This window comes from Gallus gallus, chromosome 3 (genome assembly GCF_016699485.2).
Source record: "Gallus gallus isolate bGalGal1 chromosome 3, bGalGal1.mat.broiler.GRCg7b, whole genome shotgun sequence".
Classification (NCBI taxonomy): Eukaryota; Metazoa; Chordata; class Aves; order Galliformes; family Phasianidae; genus Gallus; species Gallus gallus.
In genome coordinates this window covers 56479597-56496337 of record NC_052534.1, presented here as the reverse complement: position 1 = coordinate 56496337, position 16741 = coordinate 56479597, and the positions used below count along the sequence as shown (strand labels likewise).

General features: G+C 42.6%; 2 protein-coding genes across 4 annotated transcripts in view; both read right to left on the bottom strand.

Annotated features, from left to right (window-relative positions):
- Window positions 1-15263, bottom strand: part of LOC107056139 (pantetheinase-like) — a 24630-nt gene extending 9367 nt beyond the window's left edge. Inside the window, exons 1-7 of one of the 2 annotated variants that reach the window (XM_046938374.1) lie at window positions 15238-15263; window positions 4354-4573; window positions 4120-4250; window positions 3042-3234; window positions 2099-2390; window positions 748-1121; window positions 412-582 (exon numbers count right to left, since the gene is read on the bottom strand). In XM_046938374.1, coding sequence (XP_046794330.1) covers window positions 412-582; window positions 748-1121; window positions 2099-2390; window positions 3042-3234; window positions 4120-4250; window positions 4354-4563 — 1371 coding nt within the window. In that variant the 5' untranslated portion in view covers window positions 4564-4573; window positions 15238-15263. Of the gene's footprint in view, window positions 1-411; window positions 583-747; window positions 1122-2098; window positions 2391-3041; window positions 3235-4119; window positions 4251-4353; window positions 4641-15237 lie in introns of those variants that run through there. The other variant, NM_001379259.2, reaches the window with a different exon arrangement.
- On the bottom strand, window positions 6647-16741 carry VNN2 (vanin 2). Of its 2 annotated transcripts, NM_001379258.2 has the most exons (8): window positions 16553-16741; window positions 15018-15256; window positions 14784-14914; window positions 13332-13524; window positions 11614-11908; window positions 10434-10807; window positions 8341-8511; window positions 7812-8089 (listed from the first exon to the last, which is right to left on the bottom strand). In NM_001379258.2, exons 2-8 carry the CDS (start codon window positions 15225-15227, stop codon window positions 7988-7990), a joined length of 1476 nt encoding a protein of 491 aa, NP_001366187.2. In that variant the 5' UTR covers window positions 15228-15256; window positions 16553-16741; the 3' UTR covers window positions 7812-7987. The 2 variants fall into 2 exon arrangements, with proteins under 2 accessions (XP_046794817.1, NP_001366187.2); XM_046938861.1 differs by lacking the exon at window positions 16553-16741 and having other exon boundaries at window positions 6647-8089; window positions 15018-15263.

The following is a 16741-nucleotide window of genomic DNA, read 5'->3' as shown; positions in this document are numbered from 1 at the left end:
GGAAATACTCTTGCACTTCAGGCACTGGAAAAGAGCTCAGACAATCAAAGTCTTGTGCTGCAATTGCCTTCCCACATTTCCAGAAAGTTTCTGGAACTCCTTCCAGCTCAATTTTTGCAAGAAAATTTCTCTGTCTCACAAAAAAGTGAGAGTTGCAGTAACCGGTTTGCTATGTTCTCACTAGTTATTCATGCATAGTAATGCAGGCTATATACCTGATCAGGGCAGCAATTTTGTTTGTTTGTTTGTTTAAAATTGTAGCCCACTAAATCATTTGCAGATGAAAATAAAGAGAAGTGAAGTCTAATGGCCATATGTTGCTTTTCTTAGTTACTTTTTACAGGTCAAATTGTCATCACTGTTGTACATAGACTATGAATAACTGCAAACAGCTCCAGAGTGTGCCATTACCTCAAATTCCCCAGGGGCCAGCTGCACACCGCTGTACAAGACTTCTGGAAAGACGTAGTTAGTCCCAAATGTGCCGCTGAGGGAGAACATGGCAAACTTGGTCTCTGCAGTCTCTGCTGGCTGCCCACACGTGCTCAGGTCTGTGCTCTTACACTTGAGCAGTGTGCATATCTGTGGGAAAGAGGACGTAGAAAAGTAAAATACCAGTAAGCTTTCATATTCAAGAGCTGTGTTTAATAGCAAGAAAACTTCTTGTGATGCAGAAACGAATGAATGTTTCAGAATGATTCATTAACTTTGGCATATAGCTACACTAATCCCTACTGAACAAATTACCTGCCAATGGTATTTTATCACAGAGCCATGAAGCCCATCAAATGCGCCCAGTACGTAAACTTCATCTTTACTTTTATTTGACATCCGGTAGGCCAAATGACAGCAGAGGTCTTTTTGACAGACCGTATGATTTCCAGCTTTGTGCTTGAGTTCACTGAAAGTGAATATATCCCTCCGGACAGCTCCTGGAAAAGTCTCGTTTTCTCTTGAATAGTTTTTGACACTTGTAGCATATGAGCTCCAGTTGACTGCAGCAGGGTAGTTAGGAGAAAGACGGGGTCGTGCGTTCAGCTCAGCTACCAGGAGACGTCCCTCCTCTGTCTTGCTGTTGTAGTAGTACAAGGCCGGCCCATGGGGTGTGAACAGCCCACTGCCTGCAAACAACATGCATGGCACCCAGTGTCACCACCACCTGACGGGCGAGCCACCGTGGGTGCCTCACGGGTGCTGCTGTGTGTAAACATGAAGCAGTCTTCAGTCAGTATATTAACCAGAGTTGTGGAAGAATTTTAAAGGAGAGAGCTGCTAAAATACACTTCACAATGTAAAAAAATGACCTAAAATTCAGAGGTTTTTTGTGCTTCACTGGATCTTGAATATGAACCTCCATAAGGCAATTTCACACAAGGTCATCCTTTTTAAAAAGAAAAAAGCTTTATATTAATTTTTATATAAATTAGTGCTCTGCAAGTGACATATTTGCCAAAGAAGGCGCCCATGGCCATAATTACATTTCAAAGAAGGAAACCTAAGGCCGTGGACAAAACTCAGTGCACTTAGGGCAGACAAAAATGTTCCTCTGTGGCTTTCACTCCTGCTTTGGGGAATAGTTACAGATACAACTATGGCTTTGTTTTCTCACTTTACCGAAAAAAAATTGCAGTAGCCATCTGTTCAGGTCAAGCCAAAATATACCATTTCTAATTCTTGAGCAGCAGCAAAAACCCAAATATGTTTTATTCAACACAAAACAGGAATCCTACTTTTTCATTTTTAGCTCTGTTTAAAACACTTTTTTCTCCATTTGATTCTTGAACAAGTTTTAAACAAAAAAATTCTGCTTCTAAGTAAGAGGATGAATATTTAGCTGAACCTTTGTGCCATTTCTAATGGAAAAATTTCACTTCTGAAATATCAAAATTTCATGTTGTGGACTTTCTAATTTTAGGTCTCCCTAAACTTACAACATGGTATTGCCTAAAGCAGTTTGCTCCATCCAATACAACACGAAGAATACTTTTACTCTTCTTGACATACTATCTTCCGGAGACTTCATGATTTTTAAAGCAATTTTTCCTACTTCTGAATCCCGTAACATGGAGACAATTCCCCCTTAAAAAAAGCAACTCACCTGTCATAGACATGATGGTGTTGTGAGTATTTGCTGACAGTAAATTGACTCCCATGCCCATAGCCCATGCAGAGTGAAACTCCACAGCAGTCAGAAAGGGCAAGACATTCATCCAGGCTGTTGGGAAAAGCACCGTGTCCACCTGTAGCTCACTCGCCAGCACCACAGCAGGCTCCCGGAAAAGGATGTCAAAGCAGGTGAAAACGCCAAACTTCCCAAAGGGAGTCTCGAAGGTGATGAACTCAGGCTCTTTTGGGTAATTAAACTGAGTTTCTTGTCTAAACAGGTTGTACTGCAGGCAAAGAAAATGACATATTGGAAAATAAAAATAAGGCAAGATTACAAAATGCTACTTTAGTGTCTGAGATTAAAGCAAAACTGAGAGCTGAGATTCCTTCGGGTCAAGGTGGGCATTTGGGTCTCAAAACTCCCTTCATAGTCACTGGAGATCTCCTGAAAAGGCTCAGTGAAGATGTGGAGCAAAAGTAAGTAAAATCCTCATCTCACAGGTCTAATGAGCAGGGATGAACATGTTCCTGCTGCCTACTGGCAGCAGTGTCAAGCCAGAGCTTTCTGCTATATGCTGCTAAGACTTCACTTGGGAAAACAGTCTGGCCCAGCCAAAACTACGCCAAGGACTATCTAACATTTACTGAATACATCACTGCTTCATTCAAGTTTGCTATCACTGATGTAGCCTTGAGGTGTTTGATAGTCAGCATGCCTTCTGCAACCACAGTGCTCATGGGAGTAGCTCTTGAATATTGCCAAGTGCTTGTCTGCACTCTCCTCTAGCTGCAAGAGCCTTGCATTGGATTGTCCTGGGCTGACTGTCATTCTACAATAATCTAAAATTATTCTATAAACCTTCTGAAATTGGTGCCCTAAAGATTAAAATTATTTTGACAGTTAGTTACAGTGTAATGACAAAGCTTCTCTTTACCTTGTGGTAACGAGCCACCAGTTTCCCTTCTGAGTCAAAGACAACGTCAGTGTTGTACTGGTAGCGACCATCACTGGGACAATTGGGGTCACTGGAATTACATGGCTTCTTGTCCCCGATATTTGCCACTACATAGATGGAGTTGTTCCTGGCCATGCAGCTGAGTCGTTCCTGCACTGGTGTTCGACCAAATCTAGGGCATTTTTGATAAAAAGGAAAAAAAATTATAGAATCATTGAATGGCTTGGGTTGGAAGGGACCATGAAGATGCCTAGCTATGGACATACAAAGCTACGGACAACTTTAGAAACCAAGGGAGAGAATAAGTCAATATACAGATATAAACTTAAACATTAATTCTTAGGGAAATCTAATTCTCAACTTCAAAAGACCTTTCTTTAATACTGTTCACTCTGTTTAAGGCTGTAAGCCATTGGTAAAAAGTGGTCACAACTTTTACAGACCTGAGGACTCTTGAAATCTCCCTTAATAAAATCACAGAACAGAAGAACACAAAAGCTTGGCTTAGAAATGACCCTGGTCCCCTCTGTGTCTCCTCCAGCTGCACCTTTGTAAGACAGACATTCACAGTAACCCAGTGTGCCACAGCAGACTGTGCAAGCAGTTAGATCTCTAAAAGGGAGTTATTTTAGATCCAGATAAATATTTTGTGCTCTTTGATTTAGAAATCACCCCAGACACATGAGCTGAGTTCTGAATCACCTTGTTTCATCTATGCAGTAGCTGTAATAATTAACTGGCTTACAGTAACAGAAGATTTTCTCAAGTGGTCTGAAGTGATAAGCTTTTTGCAAGTTCTCAAAATAATGATGCTGCCAAAATTTCCTCATTTTCCTCCTTTTTTAAGTTTCAAAATTAAGGCAGACTCAAATGCTTTTTACCTTGCGTGTTCCCATTACCACTTATGTAAGGGTTCTTTTTGATGCATTATATTTATACAGTGCCTAGATTTTTAAGAGATTTAAAAAATCAGCTGTTTCCAGGCATTTATTAGGAGCAGCTCACGACTCTATGAGGCACCAGTTTGAAACCACACAAACACCACAGAAAGAATCACCTTGTGGGATCGGTGCAGGGAATCCAGTTCACCTCTGGATCAGGAATATCCTCCAGGTAGGGGTAAATGGTTTCCCTCGTGAAAACCCAGCCATAAATGCCATCCTCAGGAGTCACAATGATGCGGGCACCCTGGCAGAACAGGCTCCATTAAGAAGGTACCATCAAGGCACCCCCAGGAGGGTCGGTAAGAACAGAGACCATCGATGAACAGCACTCACAACCCATCTCATACCTGCTGGGCTGCTTCCTTGACAGCTCCTTCCAGAACATCCATGTTTCTGTTCATCAGGGCCAAAGCATCAGCAGGAGAAACCTTGTGAATGGTGCGTGGCAGGATGACGGCGTGCTCGTACACGGCTGCGATGAAGGTGTCTGAGGCCAGGGCCTGCAGGACTGCCAGGGCAAGCACTGCAGCACACACCAGGGTCTGGGAAGGGACCATGGCTGCTGACTTGTTGCTCCTGGTGCAGGCATGGGAATATAAAGCAGATAGAAAGAGGAGGAGGAGGAGTAAAGTTTGTAACAAGCTTGTTTTGGAAGTAAGCTCCTATTGCATAATATGGGGAAGTACAATCTGTACACACTGCAATACAAATTAACCCTTAAATTGTTCTGACCTTTCTGCCTGGAGTTAAAATATTCACTTGTTTTGTGAAAATAAATTAACATAGAATTTTTTGTTCTTGCTATTTTATGAAAAGCATGTTTTTGCACAATAAGCAATTTCTAATTGATCATACAAAGCAATTTTTATTCCTCACGAAGAGTGATATTTTGCAGAATATTTTGGAAAGGCACATCACTACTATAGCTCCAAATGCTTCATAAAATTTCTAATGTTCCAACTTGAGGTGTGTCTGTGAGGAAGGAACATAATCTTGCTATTCACATTGACTGCTCAACAAGACATCAAGGAATAGACTTGTCACCCCAACAGTATCTACCTCTTTACTGTGCAGTTCCATCTAGAACTCCTATTTCTGCCCAGCAACAAGGCCTCTCCTCAGGAAAAGAAGGCATTTCTGAGTCCTCTGATAAGTGCATGTTGTGCTTGTAGACAGCTGTGACATAGCTGTCCAGGGCCCAGACGTCAAGAGCAGACAGCACCAAAACCACAGCAGAGACCTGAGACCTCAAAAGCCCCATACCTGAAGCCTGAAGTCAACCAAGAGGACAGGGGCAAGCAAAGACAGGGAACTTTAATAAGGAAGGTCTTGCAGAAACCTGTGAATTCCCCAAGTTCTAGGAAGCCGACACCATATCCTGAAACTCTCAGAACATCAAAGGCTAGAGAGCTGTGAGCATTGAGCAATCCTGCCTGCTATGCTGCAGCTGAAGAAACGTATCGCCTGCCAGATTAATGAACTACTCAGGCATGGCGTTCAAAGCAAACCCGGATTGCAGGAGTTTGGGAAATGACAGCAGAGGCCGGAACTGACACATTCCTGGAGAACTGCTGGGTGCGGGCAAGGCCACAGGCCATCAGTGCTGCCATCTGGGCACAGCCTGTGCTGCTCCTGGCTCAGGGCCCACCTTGCAGAAGGGATGCCAGCCTGGGCAGGCCTGCACACTGCTCATTCACTGAGCTCTAAGGATCTCTCTTTCCTAGAAAAGAGATCTCTGCTAGAGAAACGTCATGCCTGGGAGCTGTAACTTCTACATTTGCACGTTGCACCTGCTATAGTGACATCTACAGATCACCCCATTGGAAATCTTGAAGCACAAGCTACACGTGCACAAAAGTCCCTTGTATCTGGACACTGTGGTTTCTTACCTTCTTTGTTTCTGAATTAGCTGTCAGGTAAAGAAATAGGATTTTTTTGCTACACTGACCTGGAAGAACAGTTTATTGCAGACTTATCTTTATGCATAGTGAGTTGGTATGTTTATGAATGGGTAGATTTGTAGAGGATTTCATTCTGTATGCCTGCCTCACTTCACACAGCAACATATTTCATGATTATAATTGTTATACAATCTTTGTAACAGAAAGAATTTAAAGAATTTAATGTCTTGTTCCAGTCTTCTGTGAGAAAATATTTGACATATAAATATATTTATCCAGACAGCAACAGCCTTGAATCAAATCCAGAATTCAAGGTACTTGCCACTGGCTTAGCTAAAGGACATATATCAGCAGGGAACAGCCCCAAAGGAACTGCCTTCCAGCCTTGCCACACATTTCTTCTGCATCCCCTCTGCACTGCAAGATGAAACCTTCCTGCACATCATTGCATCCTTTAAATCCAGCTCCTTTCCCCAGGAGAGAGCTACAAGTGTGACCCAGAAGGTTTCCAGGGGACAAAAACAGAGTACGCACTGTTTGCCCACCTGGGAAGCGGATGAGGCTGAATAATCCCTTGCCAGATTGAGAGCTGTCTGTAGTCAGGCAACCACTGACTAACAGTGAACAAGATTTTTATAGAGGGTGGCTCTAGAAGCACTGATGCTGAGATTCCATGCATCAGAGGATGTGATGCAGGGGTGGGAAGCTAATTTCTGATAAGCACATCCACGCTACTATATTACATCACATGTGAAGATTTATTTGCATTTAAAAGCATAAGGGTTCACACAGCACTCATCAATGATAACCGGTGCTGTAGTCTGGATAGTATTTGCATTTCTGACTTTTCACCAACTCCATAAGCAACGAACCAGGAATGGTGCCTAGCGTGGGGAAAAAAGAAAGAGGAATTGGGACTAAGAGGGGTGTCTGACCCCTTTTAAGAGACACAGCCACAGAGAGAGGTGCACATAGATTGATACAATGAAGGAAGGTTACCAGCAGCAGCAGCAAGGCACAGGTCATGAGGGAAGATGAAGAAAAGACATAAAAAAACACTTCCCCTCGAGTAGCTGATCTCTCAGTCCCAACAGCAGATGAATTTGCAGGGCAGCACTACCCAGCATTATCATGAAGCAGCAAAGTTAAGGCTTATTTCACATACTCTGGTGGTACATGATCAGAAATAAATCGAGAAGAGGGGGGGAAAAGGCTGTTACATGAAACTAGGCACTTGGTGACATCATTACTGGCTACAGACAGCTTCAGCACTGCATATGGTACAGTCAGAAGCCCTTGACAAACTCTTGTTCAGAGCTGGCAAGCAGAATATTCTCAGATTTCAGTTTCAAGCTGTTCAACAGAGATTTCAGAGAAGTGACCATTCACAGTCAGTTGTGTACAAAATGAGGCATCACGCTTTGGTTCAGGGTTGACTTATTGATTGGAATTCCTGCTCTGCCTTCACAATGCACTGTTCTGTGCTGCTACGTGCCACATAATGTGTGCTGACAACATAAAGGCAACAAAATCAAAACAGCATAAATAGGAGAAAAAAAAATCACATGTAACTGTGGTAAAAAAAAAAACAAACAACCCAGACCTGCATATGTCAGCATTAGTAATTGCATACCAGAGAAAAAGAACTAGTGAACTTTTTTTGTACAAAGCTGTCATTTATCATGTTTCTCACTGCTTTATTTACTGGCCTCAAAACAATACGCAATTATAAAATGTGCAGTGTTATTTTAAGAAGAATTAATCCATTGGCCAAAAATATAGGTTTTCTGAGGGCTAGAAAATTTAATATACAGAAAACAGAGAGAAATACAACTGCTAATTTGTATTAATAAAAGAGTACTCATATCATAATATAGAAAGTTACTTCTCAATAAACGGTATCAATAATGTTACTGCATTTTTATTAATCGGAACACATTAAGAAGTTTGTGCAACAGGAGGCAAGAAACATAATCCTGATTATTTTAGTAGAGAATAATGCATCTCATTTGGACATGGGATTATTAGTGTACACCTTCAGTTATGGTTAACATCACAGGGAGGCTGTCGGTTGTGGATCTTATTTCAGAGGATCCTTTTCATACCACCGTCCAAAAAGCGTCACAGTGACAACTGGTTTTGTTGGTGCTGTCTTACTTATCAAACGCCCATCCTTCAGTACCTGATTGGAAAAAGTAACAGAAGGATATAGTTAGAGGAATACTGATATGAACAGGTGAAGAGCTCAGAAAGATGTCACAAAACAAGAAGGTACATCAGACCATGCCACTTACAGCAACTAGTGACTTCATTAAACGGTATTAAATATGTCTGATAATCACTACGAGAGAGTTCACTTTGTTGTGGCATAGTTTATGCCATTACTAGTCCACAGAGAATCTAGCATGAATCAACTCCAGAGTGCACCATTACCTCAAATTCCCCAGGGGCCAGCTGCACACCGCTGTACAAGACTTCTGGAAAGACGTAGTTAGTCCCAAATGTGCCGCTGAGGGAGAACATGGCAAACTTGGTCTGTGCAGTCTCCGCCGGCTGCCCACACGTGCTCAGGTCTGTGCTCTTACACTTGAGTAGTGTGCATATCTGACAGGAAGACAAAAGGGAAACATACTGAGCAAAAGAGAAACACTCAGTTATGAAAGCCTTGTGTCATTAAACCTAGTATGTATTGGAGCAGATGAGTGTCACAGAATCTCTTCCATAGCTTATTTGTTCTCCCCTTGACCTAATTTTAAAGTATACCATACTTGCACTATAATACTTAGAAATAACCTCAGTTTATGATGTAAGCACTGCCAGAGCACCTTACTTTGTCCCTGCAGGCCAGTGGGACTTCCACTAATTCTTCCAGCTTCCAATTCTCTTGTGTAAAGATTCCCTTCTCATAAGTCTTAATAAGACTTAATGACTTTGTGAATGGAAATTTTGTGCAAATGAAACAAAGCCCTCCTCCTCAAAGGTGCATTGTGCAACCGTACACATTAATGGTAGGTGGACACGTTGCTAATGATACTTTAATAGGTGGTCTGGTAGTCCATGGGAATTCTGAATTAGCTATTCTCCATCCAACTTCTGTTGAATACTGGAGAATCACACTGAATCACACATCTACTTCTGGGCCTGCCAGGGCAGGAGACCTGGACATGCTGGGAAGAATTCAATGTAGGGCCACCAAGATGATTTAAAGGTCTGGAGCACCTTTCCTATGATGAAAGGCTGAGAGAACTGGAACTGGTCATCCTGGAGAAGACAAAGCTCAAGGGAGATCACATCAATGTCTATAAATAAAAGAAGGTGCAAAGAGTATGGATCAAGTCTCTTCAGTGGTGTCCAGTGCCAGGAAAAGAAACTAGAACATAAGAGGCTGCATCAGAACATCAAGAAGAACTTCTTTACTGTACAGGTGATGGAGTAATGGAACAGGATGCCCAGAGAGGTTGTGGAGTCTACCTCCTTAGAGATCTTCAAAACCAGCTGGACATCTTCAAATTAGAGAACTTGTGGTAGCCTACAGCTTCCTCAACAAAGGGAGTGGAGGGACAGGCACTGATCTCCGCTCTCTGGTGACAGTGAATGGACTCGAGGGAATATTATGTCAGGCTACAGACTGGAAAAAAGTTCTTCACTGAGAGAGTGGTTGGGTACTAGCACAGTCTCCCCAGGGCATGGTGACGGCCCCAAGCTGCCAGAGTTCAAGCAGCGTTTGGACAATGCTCTCAGCCATAGAGTTTGAATTTTGGGTGGTCCTGTGTGGAGCCAGGAGTTGGACTCGATTCTTGTGGGTGCCTTCCAGCTCAAAATAGTCTATGATCCTGTGCTCTAATGATATGCTCCTGGGCAACCTCCTACAAGTGGCCCTGCTTGAGCAGGGGATTAGACCTGGTCACCTTCAGAGGTGCCTTTCAATCTCAACCATTCCATGATTCTGTAATATATGACCATGTAGTGAAGTCAGCATCCTTTGTCACAGTTTTGTATTAGCAGCTGCACCATGGAAAGGAAAATAAGAAAGGTAATGCTTTCCTTTTGTCCTAATAGCTAGTTCTCCAGCTTAAAGCTAATCAGTGTTTACGGACACTATGAAGAAATGTGAAACAGGACTAGTTCTCCTGTGAAGATTCAAAGGACGTTTGATGGCTATGCTGGCAGGTGATGGAAGCATTTGTAGATTCGTATCAGATACCAGAGAACAGAAAAAGAGTGTTTGCAAACAACAGAAGTACCACTTTTCAGCAAATATGGTTTCCTACTGAAACACAAATATGCAAACATAAATAATCTAACTCTCTCAATATGTTCTACAGAAATTAAAAAAAATACCAATGGAAAAATAAAGTAGAAATGTCTGTCTTCTCTAAGAATTCAGTACTTGTGGAGGTCACCTGACAGTTTCAACAGTCACTGAAATACTTTTTCCAAGTGAACTCACCAAGAAATAATTTTATTCAATCTATCTTCTTAAATAGGCTTCCTAAAATAAATAACATCCCTGAAAGAATTATTACCTGCAGGTAGTACTGTCCTTCAACAACATGAAGCCCATCAAAAGCACCTAGTACATAAACTTCGTCTTCTCGTTTCTCTGCCATCTTGTAGCTCAAGTGGCAGTGGAGATCCTTCTGGCAAACGGTGAGATTCCCCTCAGGCTTAGTGAGCTCAGTGAACGTGAACTTATCATGAAAGATGAGTCCGCTGAAATCATTGTCATCTGGTAAGCAGCTTTCTACATTTGAAGCATTTGAGTTCCAGGTGACAGCAGGAGGGGAGGCAGCAGAAAGGCGAGGGTGTGAATCTAGTTCAGCGATGAGGAGATGCCCATCCTCAGTCTTCATATTGTAGTAATATCCTTTGGCTCCATCTGGTGCATAAATACCGCTCCCTGTGGAGAGTGGAATTTCTAATCCAAAATGGTTCAAACATTTCATATTGCCATTTTAATTATTTTCATTGCGAGCTTGTCCAGTATTGTATAAATATTATAGAATTTTTATTCTCACTACACGTAACCATTAGCCACTCAGTAGTCAGAGATCAGGCTTTGGAAAAGGGTAGTATTTGTTTCACTACATGAGGTCTGTCTGGTGTAGTTGAAAAGCAGAGTGTCACCTTACGGTACTGCATTTAGCACCCCTCAGTTCTCTTCTGCATACAGCAGAGTTCCTTGAACATTCCTTCATTCTTGGCAAGTTGATGTAAAAGGATTAACTACTGAGTGAAACCACCTAAAACACCATATAGACAAGTATCACAAGCCCATTCTGATGGGCACCAAAAGGGATAGCATCTGTCCAGCCCAGTTTATACCAGCTGAAGACTCCTCCCTACATGGGGAATTCACATATGACCAGTCCCAAGTGATGGAGAAAAATCAAAGAAAATCTGTCATGCTCATCACTGAGGAACTCTGCCCTTTTCTACTCAGGTAGAAGTGGTAGTACTTCACAATTTGTTTGGAAACAAAGAAAGAAAGGAAACTCACAGAAAGCTAAGGAAGAGAAAAGAAAGCATCACAAGTTTGGTTCGGTCTTACATAGCGCAGTAGGGAAAGGGTTTACCAAGTTTAAAATTCAGAGATTAAATCCTTCCAAGTAAGGACATAATATTCCTTTGTATTATGTTATTTGCAAAGCAGGGAATTAAGATTCATAGTTAAAAAGATTTTTCAAAGGAATTAAAATTAATTACCTGTCATAGACATGATGGTGTTATGCGTATTGGAAGCTAGGAAGTTGACTCCCATGCCCATAGCCCATGCAGAGTGAAACTCCACAGCAGTCAGAAAGGGCAAGACATTCATCCAGGCTGTTGGGAAAAGCACCGTGTCCACCTGTAGCTTGCTCACCAGCACCACAGCAGGCTCCCGGAAAAGAATGTCAAAGCAGGTGAAAATGCCAAACTTCCCAAAGGGAGTCTCGAAGGTGATGACTTCTGGCTCCTTTGGGTAATTAAAATAATTTGCTTCTGACATAAACAGATTATACTGTGAGGGAAAGAACAATAAGAGAAACCAGTTAATGGTACCTGATGCGGAATCTTGGAGTCATTTTGCAAAACTGTTCAGAATGACCAGAGAAAGTGTTTAAATCAATGACAGAATGCTTCACACGTAGGAATTCAAGCTGAAATACTGTGATCACCATAGTGCCCCAAAGGTGGATATGTGGAGATATGTTGCCTTGGCACCTAACTAGAAAAAAATCTGGCTATCTGCTACTCTGTAGTGTCAGCCATTTGCAAGCTCCCACAAAAATAATCTCTCCAGCCTCTTTGCCTAAGTTTAAAATACTGCCAAATCCAAAGACATGCTTCATAGAAATAATAATGGAAGGGAATCTCAGAGCAACTGGTGGGTTGGTGACCTTTAAGTGGAGATGCATGTACGAACTGGAAGCACAGCAGTATCAAGAGGAAGCACAAGACAGCACAGCACCAAAAAACAGAGAAGATAGAGGTTGTGGTGACAGGGAAGAGGTACATGATCTCAACTGACAGAAAAATCCAAGTGTGTGGCCCTTCCAGCTTTGCAGCACTTTCATTCTTCCTTTGGGTTCCCCTTAACTAAGGGAGCCCTTTAATATACAGGCAGTTTAGACAATAAGCACAGGTAAACGAGCTAGAAAGTGAGTTCAAGTTTACTGAACTTGGCACTTAGCTCCTGCACCATGCCTAGCTGGCACACAGGGTTCAGCCTCAATATTGGCAGTGTCTCCCTGACCCAGTATGCTCACAAACAAGTATCTTGGCATCGCCTGCAAAGAATTAGTTGAAGTACTGGGTTCAAACTGCATTAAGTAAACAACTGACTTCAGTCTAGCCACATCAGCATGATATCTGGCACCTGACCCCCGAACAACTTAGAAGAACCTCATAGGAAAGTACACAGAACTGAAAATATATGCTTTCACGAGAAGCAAATGTTTCAGTGTACTCATCTCATTTTACACCCAGCATAGGTTTATAATTCCAGTTATGCAAAAACCGTGCTGAAAATGTGCTTAAACATCATAAAAAAATGATAGGAAAGGACTTTTTTCCTTAAATCAGACTGTGCACATAAGATGGTAGGCAGGTGAACATTTTAAAATGCTGGAACATGAAGGAATAGTCTGGTGAAAAGCTAGCATTGAAAACTAGAGTCATTCAAGCAGCAGGGTTTCCACTAAATGGGAGTTAACAAACAACTAACACTGGAACGGTGCAATCACTCAGTTTTCATTCTACTCTGTTTTTAGAAACAGGACTGCAAATACAAACTTAGTGTCACTGCTTCACAGCAGCAGAGATTCTGTTAAATTAAAAGCAAAAATCCATAAGAACTAAGTATGTGCCACGGGACAATTACTGGCATTATACTGTCTTGCCAAATAGAGACATTTTGGAGGCTGTGGAAGGCCACTTCTTACCTTGTGGTAACGAGCCACCAGTTTCCCTTCTGAGTCAAAGACAACGTCAGTGTTGTACTGGTAGCGACCATCACTGGGGCACTTGGGGTCACTGGAATTACATGGCTTCTTGTCCCCGATATTTGCCACTACATAGATGGAGTTGTTCCTGGCCATGCAGCTGAGTCGTTCCTGCACTGGTGTTCGACCAAATCTAATGTGTTTCAGACCAGAAAAAAGAAGAAAAAAGTACTTAAGAAAATACATACTGCTGGTGGTGTCCATCACAGGAGCACTGAGGGCACACTGGCAGCACCTCTGTTCCAGCTGTGATGGCAGGGCAGGCAAACATGTAGGGTGGGCATACAGGAGGACTGTCATGCCAGATACATAGGTAGTACTGAGGAATAGGGCACTGAAAGACTGATGGCAGGCACTATAGTCTAATAAGGCTACTAATGAAAACCTGACTTAAGACAATGAATAGATACACAAATCACCTTCACAAAACTTAACTGTGTGAAGAACTGGAATAAAGATGTGCTTAGACTTGTTGCCACCACCCAACACCACAGTCATTGAAAAAGACTCCTTATATTTCAGTTGCTTATGTCCCAGCAAGAAGCTGCACATCCTGCACTTCTCTCAGCACACATTACCCACTGTGAATCTTCCTCTTCTGACCACTGAGGAACGTCCTCACAGAGGAGATATTATGGTCTTAGCACCTCCTCTTTGGGTAGGTGCAGAACACTGTGGTGCAAGAGTCAGACCACATCTATAGTTCTATGGCTGAGTACTTAGTTCATATTGTATGAGTCTGAAGTCCGGTGCTCACCTACACGTAATCATGCCCCTGGTGGAACACGGGAAGATCACGTTCTACAGCACAGAAGCTCTATCGATTAGGACTTTATCTTATTGCAGTTGTGAAAAAAAGAGACTAAAACATTCTGGGTTTGTATCACTCACGGATTTATACTTTGACTGCTGAACTCATTACCTCTGTCACTAGCTTTTCAGAAAGTTTTTGGCTGTTCACAAAAACTGTATGCGGGCTCTTATATGATCATAACATTTGTAAAAACCAAAAACAAATAAAAATCTAGTACTACAGCTTTCCACACAGTTCAACTCAAGATAGCATGAAAATAATAAAAACGGAGTGAGAAGCAGCCTATTGTAGCATCAAATCTTTTCTCAAATGCAACAAAACCCGTATGTTATTGCCACATTCAGCAACCCAAATTCTGTATGTGGTCTGAATTTCTCTTCAAAGTATCTATTTCAAAAAGTATCTTTTAACAGAGCTCTCTTGTCAATTTTATGATGCAATCGACCTCCGCATCATACTGAAATAGAAACGTGCCCTGATGTAAAATGCATTAGCTGTGCTTAGACATCTGTTGGGAGCAGCTCACGACTCTATGAGGCACCAGTTTGAAACCACACAAACACCACAGAAAGAATCACCTTGTGGGATCGGTGCAGGGAATCCAGTTCACCTCTGGATCAGGAATATCCTCCAGGTAGGGGTAAATGGTTTCCCTCGTGAAAACCCAGCCATAAATGCCATCCTCAGGAGTCACAATGATGCGGGCACCCTGGCAGAACAGGCTCCATTAAGAAGGTACCATCAAGGCACCCCCAGGAGGGTCGGTAAGAACAGAGACCATCGATGAACAGCACTCACAACCCATCTCATACCTGCTGGGCTGCTTCCTTGACAGCTCCTTCCAGAACATCCATGTTTCTGTTCATCAGGGCCAAAGCATCAGCAGGAGAAACCTTGTGAATGGTGCGTGGCAGGATGACGGCGTGCTCGTACACGGCTGCGATGAAGGTGTCTGAGGCCAGGGCCTGCAGGACTGCCAGGGCAAGCACTGCAGCACACACCAGGGTCTGGGAAGGGACCATGGCTGCTGACTTGCAGTTTCTTGAACGCTCTGAGTCACGGAGAAATGGTGAAAAGGGAACATACACAGAAAATAAGAGGGTCAAAGTTCAACTTAAATATGGGAGGGAAGAAGTGCTGGCCTGTAAAAGCAGTACCTTGGAATCGAGCGTCTCTGGTGACATGCAGGAAAGTTCAACTTTACAAGGTGAGGATGTTGCAACTCAGAATAAAAGCTGGCAGAGGACACAGGCAGTCACAAAACAGTGGGTAGTGCCAAGTGTAATAATACCAATATTTAAGTTATTAAATATATGACTAGAAAAGGCCATCCAAATTTTCTCTTATGTTGTTTCTGTCACTGATTACAACACAATTCTGCCGTTTACGTCGGCTTAAACCTGATACACAGAGGCCTGCAAAGATCACCAGACCCTGCAGCATGTGTGCTCTCCAGTTTACCCTCCCTACCTCCAACAACATTCTGTTTATCGATCAAAGAATGCTTCCTTTTTAATTTTTAACCAGTTCAAATGCCTTTCTGCATAACATTTGTTTTACGTTCTAATAGTTGCAGCATTCTCATTTGGAGGGGAAAGCAGAGCAGGCTGCCTGCCACGATTGTAGAGCCATCTCAGGAAAGACAGAAACGCCCTGGGTGAATGCAAGCACCACAGAGTGACTTGCAGGGGCAGTGCTTTTAAGCATTAGGAACATCAATGCACATCTGCTGATGTTCATCTCTAGGTACTTCTCTAGGTACAATGTCAGATACAGCATACTCATTCAGGAGCCTTTAACATAAGCCCTTGAAAGGCTGCAATAGGGATTTTAGCGATAACCAAAATAATGTAGTTTGGAAGGCATTTTCGTCGTTATCAAAAGAAGTAGAGATTGCGTCACAATAGCCACAACGAGCCCTAAGTCTGAAGGAGGAAGGAGGAAGCTCCCTTGCTTAGCAAGAGCCAAGAAAACATTTAACCCAGACAGATGACCACCATGGCAGGGCGTGCACTGGCCTGCAAGGCTGAAGTCACCCTGCCAGGATGGAGTTTCTGCAGTAAGGCTGGGTGTCTGGTGCTGTGCCAGCTGGCACCACTGCCAACTGCCTGCAGAACTGGGAGCTCACCCAGGAAGAAGGAAGTAATCCAGGTTAAGAAAATAAACAACATAAATCTACTGAGTCAAATTCTGTGAAACTACAGCAGTCCAGGCCTATAGATGGCCACAACCAATGTAGGAAGATGGTTATCCTGGAATTCCTTCTATTTTTCACACTTCTGTTCTCCCAGTCCACTTTCCCCAGTCCCTGCTACTACGTGAGGACAGAATTTACATGATTACTTACCTTTGTGAGAGAGGATGCAATTTGATGCCAAATCAGCTCAGCTGTAGGGACAGTCTGCCTTCACACCATGGTCCTGTTCCTTTTCTTGAACTAAGAGAAACTGCCTGGAAAATGACTCTTCATTTGAAAGGTTAATCGTTCCGTGGAAAATCTTGCAAGAAGGAACACTCCTTCAACCAGGCAATCACT